We start from the raw sequence: 22468 nt of genomic DNA on the forward strand, positions 1-22468 counted from the left end.
AACTTTGATATTATGAACTGAACTCAATAGAAAATTTATCGTACTATAGATTGAATAAATTATAAAATATTAAACATGAATAAAAAACGTGAAGGATGAGATTTTCCGATGTGGCGCAGTGAATTTTATATATATTGAAGAATTTTGCTATTTATGAGTTAAAGTTCATATTCTATTTAATCTATTTAAATTTCAATAAGATGTAAGTTGCTTTGATGACTTTTCTCTATTAAATATTATTGATTCCTATATTTTATCCAGTAAAGCCAACAATTGCAATTTCATATTACTAAAACATTTGATAAAACACTTGCTTCACTTTGTCCCTTTATATATATTATAATATTGTGAATGTAATTTGCTCTCATAAAATTCGAATACATGGCCCGACAGCTAAATATTTTCCGTGCATATCTCATAAGTGTCTCAAGTGGAAGTTTACAGGGAATTTCTGACAATTTCTGGAATTTCTTAGCCAATTCGAATCCCGCTCATATTCAGCATTGTAATGTGCGCTGGGGCACAATACAGTTAGCAACTAAGTGCCACATAATATGCAATTAATTTGTGATGCAGAACACACACGTACACGCACACACGTATACACACACATGCACACACATACACAGTGTAATGCAACGAGCAATGCACAATGTAAACAAGAACAATGCAATTTGTGTGAGGCAAATGGCAGCCAGGAGCAGTTGACTCTGTCCGCTGAGCGCGCTGAGCATGGGTCAGCCCAAAGTGCAACTGCAAGAGAGTGCAGCAGCAAGATAGATGGTGGCATAGATATGCCGGAGCGTTGTTAATAATAAGCATTTCGCTTTAACGGGACATTGGGGGCAAATCTGGCATGCAACTTTTGTGTGTGCGTGTTGGCTGCTGCTGCTGCTGCTTCTGCTGCTGCTGATGTTGCTGCTGATTGCGGCTGTTGCTGTCTCCATTGTGGAAAGGACAACGACAACACTGCCAGCAACTGTCGCTCGTTCGGTTTGAATCAACTCGACTCGACTCGACTCGACTCGTCTCTCAAAATAAATTGCAATTTTATCGCGAATAATTCAATTAAATGATTTGGTTTTTGCTTTCGCTGACGCTGACGAACGGCGAACGACGAACGACGATTCGTCTGCATTTTCTTTCGCTTTTTACGCATTTTCCCTTTTAATTTCCCTGCTCGCTCTCGCTGTTCTTCTTTTTTTCTGGCTGCGCTTTTTGGTGATTTATTGTGCATTCACATTGTCTGCTCTATTGTGTCTTCTGATAGCTAAAAATATATATGCGACTGCATATTTAAATCATTGGACTTGCAACTAGCTCGCCTGGTCGCAGTTCCTATGTCGTGCTATTGCTATCCCTCTCATCGTCTCTCTCCTTCTCTCTATGTCTTGCTCGCTTTCTGTTCAGCTGGCGCCGCAACAGAAATTAGATTTAAATATTTTGGCATTTTCCATCAATTTTCATATAACGCTTACTCAGTTGTCAATTCGTTGCATGTGAACCTTTTGTTGCATGCAAGAATGCGGCATGCTGATAGCTCCAGCCGTGCAGCATCCCGAAATGCCAGTGGCAAGGGCTTACTGGCTCCACCAGTGGCAACTGCAGACAGAGCCAATCCATTTGGCCCCAACCTATGCCCCAGCTAGCCGACAGCCACCCACACACATTCTCAATCATTTATGCAGCAATCAGTGCCAGCTTCTTTTCCACACGTACGATTACTTACTTTGCCATACCCTCTATGGAGCAAGCAGAGCTTAATCGAAAATGTGTTTTAGTAATGACAAAACGATATGCACAGAGCGCATTGAAGGTTTTACTTTAATACGAACCAAGTGCATTCGTAATATTTTTAGATAAACTAGATCTAAGACTTAACTGGCAAGAAAACAATATCAATAACAACAAATATTTGCATTATTGCAAAAAACTTGTTTAAAATAAATTATTTATATAGACTGGTTTTATAACATATGTATTTAATATCATTATCATTATTTTCTATGTTATATACATATATTGTTTTATTATATTTATTACTTATTCTAAGATTTATTTTATATATGTTATATATAAAGTTTATGTATTATTATATATCTAAATACAATATATTTATATGAAAATTTGGAAGTTTTACTGCTTAAAAAAGCGTTAACACATCATATTCACATCATGACAATTCTGCTTAAACGATTTTTAATTTCTTCAATTTATGTACCTTCGGCATTCACACATTTATACATTTTAGACACACACACACGCTTACACACACACTCACGCATATACAATTTAGCACACAGTTTGCCTTTAGCTAAAATGCGCAGAGAATGCAATTCTGTGATCAAACCAAAATCAAATTAAGTCAACTGCATAAATTGACTTTTTGGACATGCCAGGGTTGAACTGTGTCAAAATGCTTTTATATGTACAATATATATATAATACAGCGTTATAATCTGCATACATATGCATCATATATGTATACAACATTCGTCAAATGTATTTACACAATCTAGAATTTACGTAGTGCCAAACATTACGTTAAAGAAATAATACAGACAAATTTGAAATTTTATTTAAATTTTTAGCCACATTTTATAGTCATTTATTAAATATTTTATAAAAATTTGTTAGCTCTGAATACTCAACTATTTTCTTAAAATCTGAAAAATTATATTAATTAAATATTTGGCTGAGTAAAATATTTAAAGAAGTATAAACACTTGTTAATTATTTATATATATTATAATATATTAAAATATTTTTAGTAGACCATTTTTTTTTATTTTTATTTTTATATACGTACATAATAAAATTGAATAAATGACTGCTCAATAACTAATAAATCTCATAGATAGATTTATCATCGAAAAATATGCATGAATATTTTTTATTTGTTTTAGTGTTTAATTTTATCTGGAGATAAATTGAAATATCAAATGGAAAAGAGAATTACCGAGGCTTATATATCCTAACAATAGTAGGTGATGTGATACAAAATTTTTTAGTTTTATAAAACAATTTGTAGGGTAGATAGGCAAGCTTTAAAATTTATCTTAGTTTTTCAATATGGAAATTAAAGTTGAATATCTATCTATATCTCTTAAATACGCCTTACAATCTGTGTGCAATGTAAAGTATCCTTTGGCAGGGAATTAGCATTTTCGTTGAGCGCTTTTCAATCAACACTGAAAAAGATAAACAAAAATTGTAGGTTTCATGTGTGTGTCAATTGGAATGCTTGAAATCGTTAATTAAATAGTGGACAGAATACTAAATATGCAGGATTTCAAAAACACGAATTTCGTGGAAAACTGTCAAAAAGGCAGTATTATGCCAAATAAATTGAATATAAATATCTATTGACAATGGCTAAAATATATTGCATACTTTTTGGCGGAAGGAAAAAAAAAAACAAATGTGCCGCAATTCAAATTTAAAATATATATAAAATTTTAAAGCGTTTCCATTCCTTTTCTTGATTATATTTTATAATAATAATAATTGAATAAATTATTTTGAAATATTGAAACAAAACATAAATTTCTGTATGCACAAGGTAGGCCTTAGTCCTATAAGTATTAGAGAAAAAGTGTATTCATAGAGAAATATTTGTCATAAAATAACCAATTGAATTATTCATATACCTATATATAAAAAACATATTTTATTTAAAATGGGTACCGTAAATCTGGAGATGCCGGAGCTGATCTCGTTGAGTGGTCGCACCAATCACTTGGCATTGCCCGACGTAAAGCGCATTACGGACATCCGCAAGTTCATGAGCGAATCAAAGAATACAAGTATTGAGAAACTAACGGAATTTATAGCAAACCAAGAGAAACAGTGCCTGGATATTACGAAGCTGTTAAAGGAGCAGGTCCAATTGAAGATGGATGCACTGCGTCAGGTGAAGGAGGATATGCTAGATCTACAGCGTCAGCTGAAAGCCCCAGATGCCGCTCAACGCTTCACCAGAGGCCACAAGGTGCTGGTCAAGTTCTTCGATGAGACGGAAATGAATGAGTACGAAGTACCCGATGCCCTGGCACGCTACAGCCTGAAGATGAGTGGCCTCTATGGCGAAATCCTAGCACTCGATAGTGATGTCGACTACGTGGGCTACTTGGCGAGCATTGCCAAGGTGAATAAGGAGTATGTCGAGGATTGGTATAAGCGCGATAAAGCCAACAAGGGAAAGTTGGCAATCGTTAAGCCGAAAACATTGTGAAATATATACACCTATATGCATGTATATATTAATATGTTGTATGTTAATTTTAAATGTTTGTAACAGTTTCGATCATATGCAACAGTTGTATTATATGAGGGCCGAACGGGTACCATATATACGGGTTGTACACAAAATTGCAAATTATAAAAAATAAATGATTATATGTGTGAACAATTCACTTTTTGTACTATATCTTACAAGTGATGATTCCATAATAAAGTTGATATATTAGCATAATGTAGAAGAGAGAATAATCTAAAATCAATCAAGATTTGTTGGATAAGAATATAGCTTGGACTTACGCTTTAAAACAAGTAAATGCTTGTTTCTTATTAATTTTCAGCTTAAGATTTTCTGCTGCTCGTTTCTCATACAATTTTATTACTATTATTATAAATTTTGTATTTTTTCTAACTTTTTCTTTTCTTTTCTTATTATTCTTTATCTTCGATATTCTGCCAGTCTTTATGTTAAATTTTCATAAATAAAATTATGGTTATTCTCTATTATTTAACTAAACTGATATTTTTACTATTGTCTCTTAGAGAAATAAAACGCGTAATTCATTACTTGCTAGTTAGACTTTTCATCTATTTTAATTCGATATTTTTATTCAAGGGAAAAATTCATTTCGACCAATATGCATCAATTTATCTTTATTACTCAGAACTTCTTATCATAAGCTAATATTTCAATTCAATATTTAATAAACTTCTACTACCGTAATTTTCCGATAGATATTTCATAGCATAGTGCTTTACAGCATTTTTTCACATTTTCCAACACTGTATTCGGTATTCAGTTGCCCAGCGCCTTTGCTTGGCTTCTCGATTTGCATGCTCCATTCATGAATAATCCGTGTGACACTTGCGTTTTATGGCTCTGCATAGTTGGTTGTTGTTATTATTCTTCTTGTTATTGTTGTGGTGGTGAATCAGAACTAACTGCAGTTAGAAGAGAACAGCAACAGCCAAGAAGAAGTTGCCCAACAGGTGGCGTTGCCAGGCAATTTTTCATGCTGAATGTCGGTGCTGATAGCGCACTGTAATTATTATGCTGGACTCTTGCAGCGCATGCATAAGTAAACGAAAGGGGCCAGACGCCACGAGGTGGAGGAGTACGAGGAGAGAGCAAAAGAGAGAACGAGCCAGAGGTTTATGGATTGTAAATGGCTATGGAAATGGGTTTCAAGTAGTTGCTGCTGCTGTTGAAACGCATAAACGCCTCCAGGTATGCAAATGGATAAATACATTTAGATGCAAACTTAAACAACAAGAGGCAAAGGTAAATTCGAAGAGCCGAACAAAATATACCCTGTATAGCGAGATGATAGAGGAAGACAAAAAAATTGATTTGCTATTTATTTATTTGATTTAATAAATATTTAATAATTAATAATCAGATTATTTTATACATGTATAAATTATTATGCAATATATCCCATCATATCAAGTAGAAATTCGTATTTGTTTTCATATTTTTTACAAAAAATGAAAACTTATTATAATTTTGTTGCAAACATTGAAAGCGGAATAAAGCTCGCAATCAAAATGGTTTACCAAATGGCGGCCATGTTTGTGCACAACAGCAAAATGGCGTCCGACATCCGTTAAAGCGCCCAGCTACCTAATGCCAACTGCTGAGCGAGCTCCACTTCTCCTTTCTCTCCTTCTCTCTCTCCCTCTCTCTCTCCCTCAACAGCACTTCCGCAACACTTTCACTGTAGTTTCTCCTCCTCCCACTTGTTGTTGTTGTTGGGTGTCTGCTACAATTCCGCTTGGCAAAAGTTTGTCCAGCTTTGTTGCTGTTGTTGTTGTTGTTGTTGTTGGGCTCAGCTTCCGTTGTCGCCAGGCTGCTCAACTGCAACTTCCTGTCCACTCACCAACACTCACCAACACCAGCCAACTCTTTTCAGTCCTCATTGGTGCTGCTTGGCCAACTGGCTTATTTAGCTTTGGTTTAATTTGACAAAACAGCGTATTTAAGCGCTTTGTAATTTACGTAGTTGTTGTTGTTGCTCCTGCTGGTGCTGCTATGGCCGAAAGGTCAAAGGATACCGTGAATAATGCAGCAAACAACAGCAACAACAACAACAATGTTGCACGGTTTCGCCGAGTGCCGCTTACAGTTGCTAATTGAGTTGCGATGCTGTGCAGGTTGTCTAATGTAGGTAATTAGTGTTGCAAGCGGCCAAAAAAAAAAAAAAACAACAAAAATAACGGCAAGAAAATTGAAGTTGGCCAAGACAACAGCTGCAGCGCCAGCAGATGCAACAGCAGCAACAACAACAACAACTTGAACTGTCACAGCAGCAGCTGCTGTCAATTTGCATAATCAGGTGCCTTGGCAGCGACAACTTTGTATCTTTTTGAAGGATTACGAGTATTTCGTACTTTTCGGACTACTAGATTAACAGCGAGACGAAGAAGTAGTGGAAGACAAGAGGGACAACAAGATAACAATTTCATAGCGAAAAGTAAATGAGATTTGCATGCTTAAAATTTTACATGTAATGTAACCAGAGCAAAAAGCTTAAAAAGCCGTGAAATATGAAGCAAAGAAAACTCAGTGAAGCTAAAGCATCATTACAGACCTGATCATGAAAATAATAGTGAGGTTGCTGAGTATGAAATTTCTAAGAATTGTCCGTCTACCCAAAAAAAAAGAAAACGGAAAACGTAAGAAAACTTTATGAACGTGTCAGACTCTGTCACAGAAACAAACGCTGGGGACTTAGCAACCCATTAAAAATCCCGGATCATTTCATTTGAGTATTGGCTAAAAGAAGTTACGAAAAGACAGCTCTAAGTTTATACTTTAAATTTATACTCATTGTCAATATGATGTCTAGTTTTAGAGCTTATCATCCAATACCCTAGACAATTCTAAACACGATTTCAGTAAAAATGCAGTTCCTAAATTTATATAATTTAATTTCAGTTTAACTTTATAAACAAATTTTTATTCATAGCAATTTTATTCATAGCAATTTTATAAGAACTCTCAATTTACATATAAAATTTATTAATTATTATTTTTTTTAGTAGAATGAAGACATTAAGCAATGCTTTACTAACCGATAAATTATTTGTTTTAGAATCTGATGAAGGAAAACTCTAGAATGAATCTTAAATTACTTTCATAGGAAAATGCTTTGATTGGGTATTTCGCTTATAGTTATCTGTTTTTATATTTTTTTTGTAATAATAATGAAAAATATGAAATATTATTATATATATATTTTATTGTACTATTTTTTTTTTTTTTTTTTTTTTTTTTTTTTTTTAAATATTTTAATATTATATTGACATTCTTTTCATTTGAAACTGCATAAATGGCCTAAAATTTAAATTATAAAATTGCTTACCTATAAAAAACATGGAAAATTGCATGCCAAGGTTTTTTTTTGTATTTTAAATTCTTGCAGCTTAAAGTTATTTTCATAGTTTTTTTTTTTTAAATGTTTTATTCAAAGAGTAATGCGAAATTTGTATGCCATATTCTTTTGCATGTTTTCAAACTGTTTTTCAAGCATGATAGCGTTTAAAACTTGACCAAGTGATAGTAGGTGTTAAAGTTTAGCCATGCAAAAAACCCCAACTAAAGCACATACACACTCTCGCACTCACACACTGAGCCAACCGCACACACATGCACACCCGCAGAGACACAGTTGACGTTGCCGTTGTTGTTGTTGTTGTTGTTATGGCAACAAACCAAATTTTATGGTTATCCAAAGAGAACGTGCCGTAATTGGCTGGCAGGAGGAGCAAACGCAAAGGCAAATGCACGTGTGAGCAATGGGGCAAACAAAGCGAGGTGAACACAACTTGCCACATGTGGCAAATTAAGTTAAAATTAAGCAATTAATTTAATTAGTGCGCTGCGTACAGGGACGCACACTTACACACGCACACGTGTGCCCACATACACGCATGCAACAGTTGCAATTACAGCTACAGTTGCAGCTGCAGCTGTCGTATTGCAATTGCAGCTGCCCCATCAGCCATTTCGCAATGGCGGAAATTACAAACACAAATTAATGTATACACGTACGCACACCCACACACACAAACACATATTTGTATACACGGAGAAAAAAACCATTTTACATAAAGATGAAAAATGATTTAACGATGCATCCCAGACGCAACTCTCGCTGGAATAGGCGCGGGAGCGACATATCCTGCTGTTGCCTGTGTAAGAAAAACTGCTGTGCACTGCATACACCGTTGCAAAATGCAATTGACTCCTCAATTAAGTAAATAAATGCCACTGCCAGCGCAATTCATCAATTTCAATTAAAGAAAATTTTTCTTAAAAAAAAAAACAAGCTACATTTTACTAAAACAAGAAGCAATCAAAAAGAAATAAAAATAGGAAAAGGGGGAAAACAAAAACGAAATGGAAAGTGGAAATGAAAATACGCGCTGACAGCAAACATTGAAAGTGTTTTAAATTCTGCTGTAAATATTATCAGAATTATTTGCTTAAATTAACAGTTCACATTAAAAGGAAATGTGAAACATCTGTGCTTTTAAATATTTGCCTTAAATTGTTAAACCTTAAAAGAGTTGAACTTTAATTTCTGTTAGTCGAATCGGAATGCACATTTAACATATTTAATATGTAAAATATTTTAGTATGTAACTTATTTTTCGATTTGATAATTGATCAAAATTCTATGTAATAATATGGGATGGCAATTCACTTGATTCACATTTCATATATTATATATAGTTTACTTGATTTTTATACATTACATATCGAGTTTGTCATTAAAAAACGATAACTCATCCCGTTATTTTTTTATCGATAAAAAACTTTATTGCAAATCAATTATAAGATTATATCTCCCACATCTAATTTAAAATGTAGACCTTTGTGTATTTTATATAATTTCGCAGAACGCGTTCTAATACGTGCGTGTGTATGTATGTATGTTCAAAAGAAGTGCAGAGTGATTAGAATATCAGATTTGAGGGATCAGAGTATCTCCTAGTCGAGCAGTCTCGACTAGTGTCTTCTCACTTGTTAAAATAATTATTAATTAATATTTAACATATCTTTTTTTAAAACAGGTGTTAATAAATATTTTAAATAAATTTAATAGTATATGAACCATGTTCTATACATTCACAACAATATTATTTTATCAGCAAATTATATGGGCTTGAAATTAGGCGAAAGTTCAGTATATAACTTTCTTCAAAAAGCGACAATAAAATAACTAAGACCAAAGCTGTGAAAATTTTATGATAAAATTTTAGCTGGACATATAAACACCAACCAGAAATAATAAATTAACCAGAAATTTAAATTATACCGTACGGATACTATATTAAACTAAAATACCACATTTTTTATAGCCTCAAACATATTCTCATACTTTAACTTCACTTGTTTATGCTTTTCAACCTTTTTTGCTTACAACTTTACTCGTTGCTCTCCCATATATGTATTTTCTAACTTTTAACAAAAAATTCCTTTATGCTCTTCTTTAACTTCTAAAACAGTGATTTATTCCACATCATCTATAACATCTTAAATTCCAAACCATTCTCTATTTGCATCACCCATCTTTTAGGCAATAAGTTCTCACGCCAATCAGAGCTCATAGCTCGTCGCTCAAGTGTCGAGAACTATTTGTGCGTGCTGTCAGCTGTTTGCGCTTATGATTAGATGCAGTTGAGCATTTACTTGGTGTTGCTTGATGGTTCATTTCATGCTGACCACTCAACTCAAATTACATGGGTACACATTGCATGCGGTTATCACCCCCTGCTCAACCGCCCCTCTCAACCATCTAGCTGGCCCTCAATACCGCTCGAGAGCCTCGAGAACCTTTAAGATGGCATTCGAGTGTTTGCATTTGCATAGTGCATGTAAATATTGATGTTAACTGTTGTAGAACCCAAACAGGATAGTTCGGATACTAGCAAGCCATTATTTACGAGTGTCGAGGTAGCATGGAATTTTTAAAATTAAATACAAATATTTTCAGAGGTAGCCAAGAACATAAAGTAGGGGATAAAGCAATAAATTACTTTTGAAAATATTTTAATATTTTATAATTAAATAAGGAATACCTGGATATATCAGCAAGCAAGAGAGAAGATGTTTCTTTTGTAAACCAATATCTAAAATAATAATAATAAAATAATAATAAAAATAATCATAAAATAATTTTTACATATACAAAAATTTATATAATATATAAATATTGCTAATATTAAAGAACCTTGCCGGATTGTTATATTTAAATAAATAGACTTTATATCAACAACTTCATCATCTTCATTTATTTTGTTTACCCAACTGACAAACCTGAACCGTTTACTTAAGAGATCAAAAATACTTTTCTTTTGCCAAATGATACACAATAAAAAGTTTCTTCTTGTGGTAAGACGTGTGCAGAACTCGTTTAAGCTTATCAGCAGCTGACACTTTCAGTCGCGCCTCTTGCAGCACATAACATATATTCTTACACCTTGGCAGCTAAGTAGGTGCCATCGAGAACCTTTAAGTAGAGCCCTCCGAGTGGCTGGTCAGCTCAGTTGCTCGCGCATCGTTCAAGCCAACAGTTCTGAAAACATAGTGTTGAGTGGAAGACGGACTGAAAGACTAACTGCAATTGCTACTGCCCAAGAACTGGTTTCTCGCATCACTCAATCTCTCGCAGAATGCTGAAGCTGTCGTCGTTGATGTTGTTAACGTTTGGCGTGCTGCACGTTCAAATGCAGCCGCTGCAGCAAGAAGCCGACGAAAATGAATCGTCTCGCGCGCTCTACGATCAGCGCCAGACGGGCAAATACAATATACACGTGAGCATCAAGGATGTGGCCATCATAGAGGTGGATCAAAATGAGCTGGCCGATGTAAGTAGTTGTGCTGGAATGTGGCTGCGACAAGTTGAACAATGATTGTTGGCTAAAAATAACTTCCTTGTTATACTCGTGCATGAAGTGAGAAGAGTATATTGGTTTTATGGAAGACAGTGCAGATGGGGTAGAGATTATGAGTATATAGAGATATAGAAGGTAGGGGGTATGAAAAATGGGGAATGCTTTATTTTTTAGAAATCATTGCTATATTTTACCATGAAGTACGAATTAGATATATTCCAAATATATGGAAGAGACTTCAGATTTTCATATTACAATTGGACAAATTGTATCTTCTATAATTTTGGAGCTATAACTGAGCTACTCTTGGCGTAATGTATAGCTTACATAATGTTAATTAATTAATGTCGTATATGATCTACTCAATCAAACCTTGAACGAGTATTTTGCAGTTGTTCATGCTCAATGGCTACTTTTTCTTCATTTTATTAGGAATCGTATAATGAGGAGTACGATGATTATTACTATGATGATAGTGCACTGACCATTAAGCCCATCAAGTTTACCACCGAAGCCAGCACAACACCATCAACAGCAGCAGCAGCAACTACAACAACAACAACAGCAGCAACACCACCAACAGCATCATCAGCAGCAACATCAGCAGCAACATCGAGCACACCTACAGCAGCTCAACCAACAACTGTCGCTCCAACAGCTGCTGCTGCTACGTCGATACCAACGCCCAGCAGCAATATGAGCAGCTACAGCGCTCAGCTCTTGGCAGACATTGCAGCGACGCAGCGCTTGCGGCCCAAGGCGAGCAATTTAATTATCATGGAGACGCCCATAGGCGGGCCATCGACGCTGTTGCCTAAATGGCTGCATGCGCGCTCCAAAGATGAGCCCCTAACGACAACAACATCGAGAACACCAATTAGTGCAGCTGCAACAGCTTCGGCCTATCCCTCACATATAGAGTATACGCCCGGTCGGGGTCACGATTCGCCCATATTCAAGGTCAAAGTGCAACGTGCCGCACCGCTTGAGACGCCCACACGCTGTCGCGCCCATCAGTTCCGCGATGCGCAGGGCAAATGCCGCAGCAAACGCAACTCCGGTTCCATCTTGTAAGCGAATCAATAAACAAAGAATCTTCAAATTTATAATCAGCTTATCAAATGTGTCTTTCTCTCTGTCTTTCACTCTCTCATTCTCGCCCTCTCTCTATCTCCCTCTCCACCTTCGCTTCTTAGAAGAAAACTGTTCAGCATGCTGGTGTCGCTGCCCTTTGCCGGCAATCGTCATGCTCATGGACATGGTCTACAGATCTCACCTTAAGCTCTGCCTCCACATGATTGCGCAGTTTTTTGTTAGTCTTAAGCACTCTGATTTGGTATTATAATTAATAAATATCTCTAGTTGATCATAATATGCTTATCAATTATTAAATTTATATGCGCTTGGTTGACAATTAAAGCATGAAAGAGATTCACTAACACTTTGAGTATTCCCTTGTTTGATATGCTAATTGAAATGCAAATTCTGATATGCAACAGGAAAATCTGAATGGCTACGTTGCTCTTTGAAGTGGCTTAGTGAAGCTATTTAATACCACATTAAGATGAAGAGACTAAATTGACTAACTTCACATATTTTAATACACTGAATAACTTTCTGTAGCGTGAGTATTAAGTACTTAAATTCTGCCAAGATTTTGGTTTGCATATATTAAATATAACACTTAATCTATTTTAGTTGGTATATATTTTTATATATGTATGTATATAAATTTTTTTTTTGATTTAATTTAAATATATTTTTGTATTTGCTTAGAAAAAATAACACTCTGAGAAAAAAGTCAGAGAGCAACTAATTGAGCTGACTCTTCAACGAGTTCGTTTGGGTCGGACAGAGAACATTTTTTCCGCTCTGAGTTGCTCGACCTATTGGTTGATTTACTTGAAGCAAAAAATCTTTTGTGTATCTATTGATTTGAAAGCGTGGCTTGTTTCGCTAAACACATATAAATACCTATATATATATATACATATATACACATTTGAATCGCAAAAAATACTTGTGAAATATTGATTGATAAGCCCATTTAATTTGCACTTGGAATAACTATATTCTTAATCCAAGAATCCTAATGAAATATGATCAAAATAATTTAAGTTGCAATGAATTTCTTATTAAAGCAAATTATAAATTTATGAACAATTAAGTTTAAATTGATTCTTAACCCCACGCAAATTGCTTTTACTACATTACCATATTCTCAATTATATTCCAAAGGCATGTTTCCTCCAAATTAATAGTTCAGATTAAGCACTGCAAGGACATGTGCACTAAAATAAATATTTGTTATTATGTGTGCATAATTTGAGCACCTAATTAGGTATATAAAATGCGGGCCAAGCAATCAAATTGCTGCTGTGTGAATATAGTTACATATACTCTGGACTAAAAGTCCTCTGCTTTCTGTTCAATGCACATTTACCTCTGTATTTAATTCGATTCGATGTCAAATAATTGACTGTCACAGTAATTAAACATGAATCGAATAAATTATAAATGATTTGATAAGTTCAATTGTGTGGCTAACTAAATTGTGCTGTGGCTATGGTACTAATAGAGAAAAGTGTTCAAGTGCTGGCAAAGTTCAATTTAAATATTAAACATCGATGGAATAAGAAAAATTAGTGAAATAATCAAAGGCTTTTAATTATAATACATATATATATATATTAATAAATAATTTCAAATAAACTAAATCAATAACTAATATATATATATTTTATGAATGAAAAAATATTATAGTTATTTTAATCAAATATTAGAGTTTGCAAATAAAATTAAAAAGGGGACATGAGATATACATATATTGAAAAAAATTTTAAAATGAAAAAAGATCAATGGAAAATGAGTCCGTTTGTCTGTCCTATTTTAGCTTGAATAAAATAAAATCCCAACATCATCGATAAATTATATGATTAATCCTAAACGTTCTGATTAGAATTCTACTCATAAAGGCTTAAGAATATTTATTATTGATTTGTACTGATATTAGCCTAATATATTATTCTTATATAAAATATATTTTTAAAAAGTATTAAGTGTAATTAGCTCTATGAATTAAACTTAATGTGTCATTTAAGTACAAATATTTTTTTATTTACAACTAAAAGTCTTCAACTCTTTAACATGCCGAAATCAACACATTTATATAAGGTAAACCAACTGAATTTAATTTAAATATATATATAATATATTTATTTTAGAATTTCTTTGAATAAATGAATCAAATTGAAGTACTAATTAAAAAGAAAATCATTTGCAGTTGCCTTTGAAATAATTCAATTAGTCGTATTTCAATTACAGATCGCCTTGACAAGTCAAAACTTATTCGGTTCATGTCAAAATTGAATTTTCTCATTGCAATTAATGCAAATAATTGCAGCACAAGTAAATTACACCAAAATTGAATTTTCCTCTTTAATATGGCAAAAGGAAATATTGCGCCCAGCCAATATATGCGTCGAATCGTAATGTATGCGAGAGACGAGCCTATTGCAAGTCCATTACCGGCCAGCTGGCCACCTGGCGACCTGGCCATCTGGCTGGCTGGCCGAAAGGAAATCATTTGCATGATGAAGAATATTCAGATGTGCAGGGTGGCGGCGCATTTGTGGGCGTGATGCACAAATTGGCTGATACATAAGGGCCAGCTCATTTGCATGCAGAGGCGAACTGAAACGCTGAATACCGAATTAGAGAATTGGAGAATTACAGAATGCAGAATGCAGAATCAGCAAACGAAAGAAAATGCACTAAGAATTAGATTAATTGCAAATGAAATTGCATTCAAAGAGGAACATTTTCATACTGCGAACACTTTTGGCCAAGGAAAACTTTTGCGGGTGAGCAAGAGACGTCGCATTCGTAATTAGTTTTAGCCGCAAACATTTCAAGGCTTAATGCATCGCTGCGAAAAACTTGGAAATTCTTTTTTTCCCTCTCTCTCCCTCTCTGTCTCCCATCCACTCGCTTGCCTTTTTCTGTTTGGACGTTGCGAAGCTCAGCAGAAAGAGTGGACAAGGCGGCTGGCTGGGTGGGTTGGGTTGGGTTCAGCCGGGGCTCGCATATGAAGTGTATAAATTGCACTTCATCATGAATTTATTATCAGCGCAGCTGCAGCTGCCATCGTTGCAGCTGGCTCAGCACAAGACGTGCAAAAGCTTACATTTCCCTTGCCAGGAGCAGCAGTACACAAACACCCACCCACACACACACCAGCATAGGCACACACAGGTGCTAACAACAACAATAACAACAACAGTATTAAGTAGAAGAGCTGACCGTTATTCAGTTTTTGGTCGCGCAACCAACTTGAAATTGTGTTAACTCAGCGAAAAAATATTAATTCTAATTTCTAAAGCCCGGAGCTCAAGGACTCTGGCTAAATGGTTGCCATTTCTAGCCACTTTTAGCCACTTTCTGCCATTTAGCCATTTTGGCTGCACCTTTAATTGTTCGCAAAGCGTTTGAGCAATGCCCAAAGATCTGGCTTGACAGTTGCCTACGGTAAGAGCCCTTTTTTTTTTGCATTCTCTGCTCGCATTTCGCTCTTCACTTTTCCGCTTCCTCCGTCGTCTTTTTTTCCTGCTATACGCGCCATTTGCTGCTCATCAATTAGTTGCAGAGAAAAAAAAGAAGGGGAAGCGTAAGCGTTGAGTAGCTTTTAGTGTTGAAAAAGGCTTTGGCCGCTACGCCTTTTTATTGCCTACTTTCAGGCATTTGGTACTTGGGGAACAAATAATTGCTCGCCGAGATTTTAGGCCTTTCACTAAGCCCGGCTTGACTAAGAGCTGAATGCTCTCTGAAGATGGAGGCGGCGCAGTGACTGCCACATTTTGCAGGTGACAGTTGGCATTCAATGAAGCTAAGCGATGACATTAATCATCGTTGCCAAGGCTTGAACTGAAGGGACTCAGAAAATGAATTTCCAACTCCTATTCCGATAGGCTGAGGGCATAAAATACACACATTTTCATTTAATTAAAATCATTTACTTAATGAACTCTAACAATTTTACTGAGTTTAATTAGTGTAAAAAAAATATCTCTCAACAACAGTCATTAAAAAAAAAAATAAAAAATGTTGTTTTAATGACCAAATCTATTTCATAAGAATTTTAAAATGAAAATAAATTTGTTAAAAAAAAAAAAATATTTTCTCAAACAAAAATAAAAATATTTCTTGATGTAAAAAAATATATAAATTATTATTAACCCGTAAGTAAATTAAATTTTTATTTGCTATCATCGATCGTATAAAAAAATTTGTATAAATGGTTTTTAAATTATTAAATATTTTGTAACTTTTTATTAATACGAATTGGAAAATTTAAAAAAGTATTCCTTAATTTTAGGTCTATTATCAATAATATGGAAGCTTCCAAATGATACGCAAGGAGCGTAAACGCTCATATTTTAAGTCAACAAATAATTCTCAACATTTTATTTATTTATTTACTTTAGGTTAATGCGCTTGAACCCCGTGAATTCTGGCTGCAAAGGCTCCAAATAAAAATCAACGTTATGTAAAATTTAACGCGGCTGCCGTGCGCTGCGTTTTAATCTCTGCGCACATTTTGCATATTAATCACTTAATTAGGTTAACATTATTAAAATAAACAAGTGTCGGAGATTGTGTGTGTGAGTGTGTATGTGTGTGTGATGCAGAGTCTGTGTTTATATTATGTATATGTGTGTATCTGTGTGTGTGTGCGTGAGTATGTTTACTCACATTTATCAGGAAGGCAGAAGGATTCAGATACAGCTGCCCTCGTATATGGCTTCATTTTATGTGTCGCAGGTGCTTAAAATGTTATGTATGCGTGTGTGTGTGGTCGTGTATGTGCGTGTGTGCCTGTCTATGTGCTTGTGTGTATGCGTGCGTATATTGCATTAATTATGCGGTACTCTTAAAGCCAACTATGCACACATATAGCAACGCATTTCAAAGGCAATTCACGGCATGTTTTAAAAAGTTGCCGCATGCCGCAAATACCAGCGATTAGATGCGTTACATAAACTTCAAAAGGAAATGTGACGTAGCACAAGCGAAGAAGGCGACTGCCAGATACCCTGTACAAAGAATAGGCGTAGTTCATATGAACTTTAAAAATGATTTGCTTCTTATGTTAGATGTGGCAGAAAAAAACATGTTTGTATTATTATTATTATATGTAAACTATTTTTAAAGTAGAATAATAATTAATAAGTTGAAAAAAAATCTTGTACCTATTCTATTAATTTTTAAATATATTAAAATATCATATTTATTATTATAACTTTTTTTTCTTACAAATAATAAAAAAAAAATCTTTACAAACAAATATTACATTATTCTTTAACCTATTTCATTGATTTTTTAATATATAACATATTCGTATTTATTGTAATTTTATTTTTCTTAAAAATTTCAAATATTACATTAACTCTCTACTTCCTGATTTGCAGTTTTATCTCACATTACAAAAATACCCTGTAAATAAACACTCCAGCTACATATATGCTTATACACGTCTAGCAGCGTGTCCTTATCAAAGAGCACATAAATATTATTTATTGTATTTTATGGGCTACGATTCAACCTCCTCGCTGAAGCCACCCGCACGCAAGCCTCCCCGCACTCAAGTCTTAGGCCTTGTAGAAATATCCAAGTGTTGCAAATATTTTCCAAGACCCTGGCGCTGCTTCATCCAACCCCAGCGCCTCTCCAAGCTCCACTGCCAACAGGCATTCCGCTTGGAATGTGTTCATTGTGCTTTAATGAAATGTGCGTGGAGAGGCGTGCGGGCCGTGGCATAAGGTGTCGCTGTCACCTTAAAAAACTGCGCGCACAAAAGTATGCTACACTTTGTAGCTCAACCAAAAATAAACACAATTTATGTCGCTTTACCTTCGCTTATTTCAGTCTCGTTTTTTTTTCGCTCTGGCACCTTTATCGTGACAAAACATTTGCGCAATGTAAACTTTTTTTAAAGTTGCCAAGTTCCTGGATATATTAGAGGTAATAATTTAAAATTGCTGCCAGCTAAACTCGAGTGACATTTGCTATTAATACTATTGGAAAGTTTTTAAATGAGCTGCCAAGCGTGTGGCACATGCAACATTGTGTAGTTCATATAGAAATATTGTGAAAGCCAAACAAACATCCATCAAAATGCTACGGACAGATCAATCATATGGCAGGCGGGGAGGCCAACCAACATAAGCGAGCAATTGCGGTTCACTGAATCTGTCGCTTACATTGCATACATATAATATAAACTTTAGTGTCAATGATGTGAATATGATATATCTGAGATACTGCAGCTAGCGGAGATAAGTAGTCATTGATATTGATATTATAAGTAATTTACATAGGCAGCGAGCCAAGAGATATTATAAGTTATGCCCTTTTAGTGTTATGCTCCACTCAGAATAATGTTTGGATTACAAACTATAATTGGTGATTTCATATTTCAGTATAAAGTCTTATATTAAATTCTATCAACCCGGCTGGGCGTAGGTTATTTTTATTATTTTACTGGAGCTGTGGTAACATTTTTTCCGAGTGAAGAAAGATCTCAACATAATTGAAACCGTTTGGTAATGGCTTTTACGATATAAGCTTAGAGATACTAAGCATAGATGCATGCGAGGACTGTGCCTGTTCCCTATGCATATTCCCTGCCTTTCTAAATAAATAATTAATAGCTTTGAATGGTTATTACTAGTACGCTCCTTATGAAATTGTATGTGTATGCATTTATTACCACAATTATGTCGAAGCCAATCAAAGCAAAGCAATACAATTTGAAAAATGTGAGACTAAAAAATGTTTGAATTAAGAGAGAAATGAGGATAAACACATCCACAAACGAACATTTGCAACTCTGAAAATGAAATTTGCATTTTGAAAATAGCTGATTAGAGTTGCATTCTGCCTGGCAACTAATAAATGCCTACAGTATGTTGCTTTAAGAGAATCATCGCCATCATTCAAGTAAAATTTAGAACAACTGAATATAGAAATTTATGAAGCTGCTTTTCTGAATGCCTACAAAAATTCGAAATTATTAGATTTTTTTATTTAGGCAGTAAATATTTGTTAATAACCATTTATTAATAAACAATTGTCGAAGTAAAGTTTTGAAATTCCATGCTGAATCGTCAGAAATAAATTTTAGCTACATATGAATTCAAATATTTACATATTTTTGTATATTAACATACTATTCACAAAATATACATTATTTAATTACTGTTGCATATATTAACATGTGTTTATAATATATTTATCTACACATTTAAAAAGTTATATTTTTACATATATTATATAATATACATACATATAACGAAATTTTTGCAATTTTGCATTTATGAACATTTGAAGCTAGTGCTCCAAAGGTATTCTTTTATTTCTTTTCACGTTTCCTTCATTTTTTTCTGCAGCATAAATTATTTAACCTTAAGCTGAAATCCCACACACATTATCCATATGATTTTCAGTTGTCTCAAGACTTTGATCGGTGACAGTTTTCAGAAATTTCACAACATTGCAAATTGCATGAGCTCAAACACACACAGAAACAGAGACTCAAATATGAATCGCTTATGGAATGGGCGTATCTCTAATGCACAAACTGTCAGCAGGCTGTAGGCCAAGCAAAAGGTGAAAGGACATGGCCAGGATATAGGTATAGGTAGGACTGGCTGCTTGGCTAACGGTTTGTTGCCTTCTCATCATTTGCAGCTGTCACATTAAAAATGCATAAATGTTACCTAAATGCAATTCAAGAAATGCAACTCGCAAAAATAGAGTGAAATTCCCCTCGAGTCCAAGTTCCAATCAAAGTGGGCGTGGCAGTTAAGTTCATGCAATTTGTAGCCTTTGCATATGCCTGACGTTTTCCCTGGTTTTTCTTGCATGTTGTGGGCGTGACCATGCCTACCAATCTACCAGAGTGCAGAGAGCGAGAGGGAGAGAGAGAGCGAGACAGAGAGAGAGGAACAGGCAGGCTGAGACGAGCCTTGGGGCTGGGCCATGTCTTTACCTTGTCTAAAGCTGCCTACGTGGCAGTTGCCACAACTGGGACTAGAGCCATGCCACGTGCACCCCACCCACACCCACTACCGACTGCCCCACCTCCTTCCCTACGTTGCCTCAGTCACCTGTCTTTGCTTTTGCCTCTGCTGTTGATTGTCGTGCTGTTGATCTGTGTTTTCACTTAGATATTGGCCCGCAGGGCAGTCTAGTGTGTTGGGGCGGTAGAGTGAGGGGGCGTGGTCGATAGATGTACGTGTGGTCGCATCGATACAGGAAGTTTGTTTGCGGCCAAGTCGGTAGCCAGATAAGAACGTATGCTATACGAATTGGACTGGCAACAAAATTGAACAAACGCCAGCCTGGAGGACAGACAGAAGGCCAGCCATTCAGCCAGTCAGCCATTCAGACAGCCAGCAGCCCAGACTTCAATTGCTTTAAATTGAATTTTCTATTTACCTTTTGCTTTGATATGCAACGCTCATTCGTGCCTAACTTTCATGTTTATCTCGCTGTCTATCGCTGATATGTAATATGATGTTCGAAAGTGAATAAGAGATGTGTTTTAGTTACAGAAATTTCATGCCCCTAGGCCAGCGGGAGAAAAGCAAAATAAGTTAGCTTCGTGCTGTAACTCAGAGAGGTTAAAACTTTTACGAATGTGGTAAACAAAAAAATAAACAACTGAATCGAAAAGTTCCGAGTGCCACAGGGAGAGAGATGGGGAGAGAGAGAGAGAGAGAGAGAGAGACTGATGGAAGGAGTTGGGGAGACTCAGATGCTCTTAACACATTTAAGAATGTAACACAGAGCACTTGGAATTTATAATTTGAAAATTTCGAAGTTATTAGAGAGGAAGTTGTAAGTGGTAAGAGTTTGTCATATTTCCATACCTCTACTTTTGTAATAAAATACCAGATAAATACTTAATATAATATGGAATTCTTTGGATTTTCAGAAAAAAATCAATTAAATAAAGTTTTAGGCCAAGCAGGATCACTTCATAATAAATGATTGGGATTTACTTCCGGTTATCTAAGAGTCAAACATGTCAAAATAGGATATTATAATTCATTTCAGTTATGATATTTATGCAGCCCATCGAAATGCAGTGCAGTGCTACTGCTCGACTTTTAATGGGCCACTCAAAACGGCGCTCAATTGGTAATGGCAATGGCCAAATTCACAATTGACTGCCAAATGCATAATCAATGCAATTTCGTATGATTTGCAGTGAAAACTTGCTGTAGCAAAACCAGCAGCAGCAACAGTAGCAACAGCAGCGGCAGCAACAGCAGCGGCAGCAACAGCAGCTCGCATTGAATGCAAACGAGTGCCACGAGTGGTCGCCTGTAAGTATGCAATGCTTTTTGTGGCAGTCGCCATTTGGCCATTGCTGCCCGTTGGCCAATTGCAACTTGGTGTTTATTAGCATGATTAGCTGCCCTGCAATGCCAAACTCATACACACACACACACACGAGCAAATTGCAGACGCATTGCATTTGGGTCACTCAAACCGGGCAAAAGGGCCGGCAGGGGGCGTGGCGTTAGCCGTTTGAGTGCATGAAGCAAATGGCAGAAGCATCTTGTAATTTGATTTCAACGACCTCGTCGTTCGACTGCTGCTAATGCTGCTGCTGTTTATTTGTTTGTGCTTGCTCCACAGAGCATCGGATTACAAGATTACACTGTGCAACAAGTTATAGAAAAAATGCTATATATATTTTATTATTGATATACATATTCCAAAATGAATTTTTAGGATTACTATGAAGTAATTATTTTAACGCGTTATAAGAATCAAATTATTTAATTATTTAATATGTATATAAAAAAATGTTGAATATTATTAGTATAAACTTTTAAGAATTTGTATTATTGTACATTATTATGGATGCAATTAAATATTATTTTTATTTTAAAATGATATTGAATAATTATTCAGATATTAAATATATTTTATAATATTTGTATTATTATTACTATGATTACTATTTAAAATTAATTTTAATAATAAATTATTCTTATTTTCCTTTTTAGTATTTACCAGCACTGACAACTAAAGTCTCGACATTAACTCGAAACTAAATTTCCACTTTTCGACTCATTAAATAAAAGAATTCTTGAATATATAAATGATATGAGTACAGTTGAAGATGGCTTTTTATTTTAATTATTGTTTATAGAGAGTCTCCATGCTCGCTTATATATATAACGTTGCTCAACTAACACATTTGGCCACTCGCATTAGAGACTAAAGTTAATTTGAGGAATTAACTTAAATC

The 22468-nt window shown here is 35.0% G+C and overlaps 3 protein-coding genes and 1 long non-coding RNA gene across 5 annotated transcripts in view; 3 read left to right on the forward strand and 1 right to left on the reverse strand.

The window, feature by feature from the left end:
- The window catches only part of sm (heterogeneous nuclear ribonucleoprotein L), a 196375-nt gene that overhangs the window by 171844 nt on the left and 2063 nt on the right, over positions 1–22468 (reverse strand). The window lies entirely within an intron of this gene.
- Positions 1–22468, forward strand: part of LOC149091168 (uncharacterized) — a 184245-nt gene that overhangs the window by 43706 nt on the left and 118071 nt on the right. The gene's annotated exons all lie outside the window — the stretch shown is intronic.
- Positions 3581–4411, forward strand: LOC108653143 (uncharacterized). The gene has a single exon (XM_018103457.3). It carries the CDS (start codon positions 3680–3682, stop codon positions 4232–4234), a length of 555 nt encoding a protein of 184 aa, XP_017958946.1. The 5' UTR covers positions 3581–3679; the 3' UTR covers positions 4235–4411.
- LOC108653056 (uncharacterized) lies at positions 10541–12586 on the forward strand. 2 transcript variants are annotated; one of them, XM_018103336.3, is made up of 3 exons: positions 10541–11115; positions 11575–12212; positions 12342–12537. In XM_018103336.3, the coding sequence occupies exons 1-3, from the start codon at positions 10921–10923 to the stop codon at positions 12421–12423; spliced, it is 915 nt and encodes a 304-aa protein (XP_017958825.1). In that variant the 5' UTR covers positions 10541–10920; the 3' UTR covers positions 12424–12537. The 2 variants fall into 2 exon arrangements, with proteins under 2 accessions (XP_017958825.1, XP_017958824.1); XM_018103335.3 differs by having other exon boundaries at positions 10548–11115; positions 12339–12586.

Source organism: Drosophila navojoa, chromosome 5 (genome assembly GCF_054131105.1).
Source record: "Drosophila navojoa isolate 15081-1374.11 chromosome 5, UAZ_NAV_1.0, whole genome shotgun sequence".
Lineage (NCBI taxonomy): Eukaryota > Metazoa > Arthropoda > Insecta > Diptera > Drosophilidae > Drosophila > Drosophila navojoa.

What these genes read in the sequence shown, in the direction of transcription:
- LOC108653143 (XM_018103457.3), top strand. Translation starts at nt 3,680, where the DNA reads ATGGGTACCGTAAATCTGGAGATGCCGGAGCTGATCTCGTTGAGTGGT.
- LOC108653056 (XM_018103335.3), top strand. Translation starts at nt 10,921, where the DNA reads ATGCTGAAGCTGTCGTCGTTGATGTTGTTAACGTTTGGCGTGCTGCAC. An exon ending in ATCAAAATGAGCTGGCCGAT is followed by an intron (nt 11,116 to 11,574) that starts GTAAGTAGTTGT and finishes TCATTTTATTAG; the next exon opens with GAATCGTATAATGAGGAGTA. An exon ending in CGCAACTCCGGTTCCATCTT is followed by an intron (nt 12,213 to 12,338) that starts GTAAGCGAATCA and finishes TTCGCTTCTTAG; the next exon opens with AAGAAAACTGTTCAGCATGC.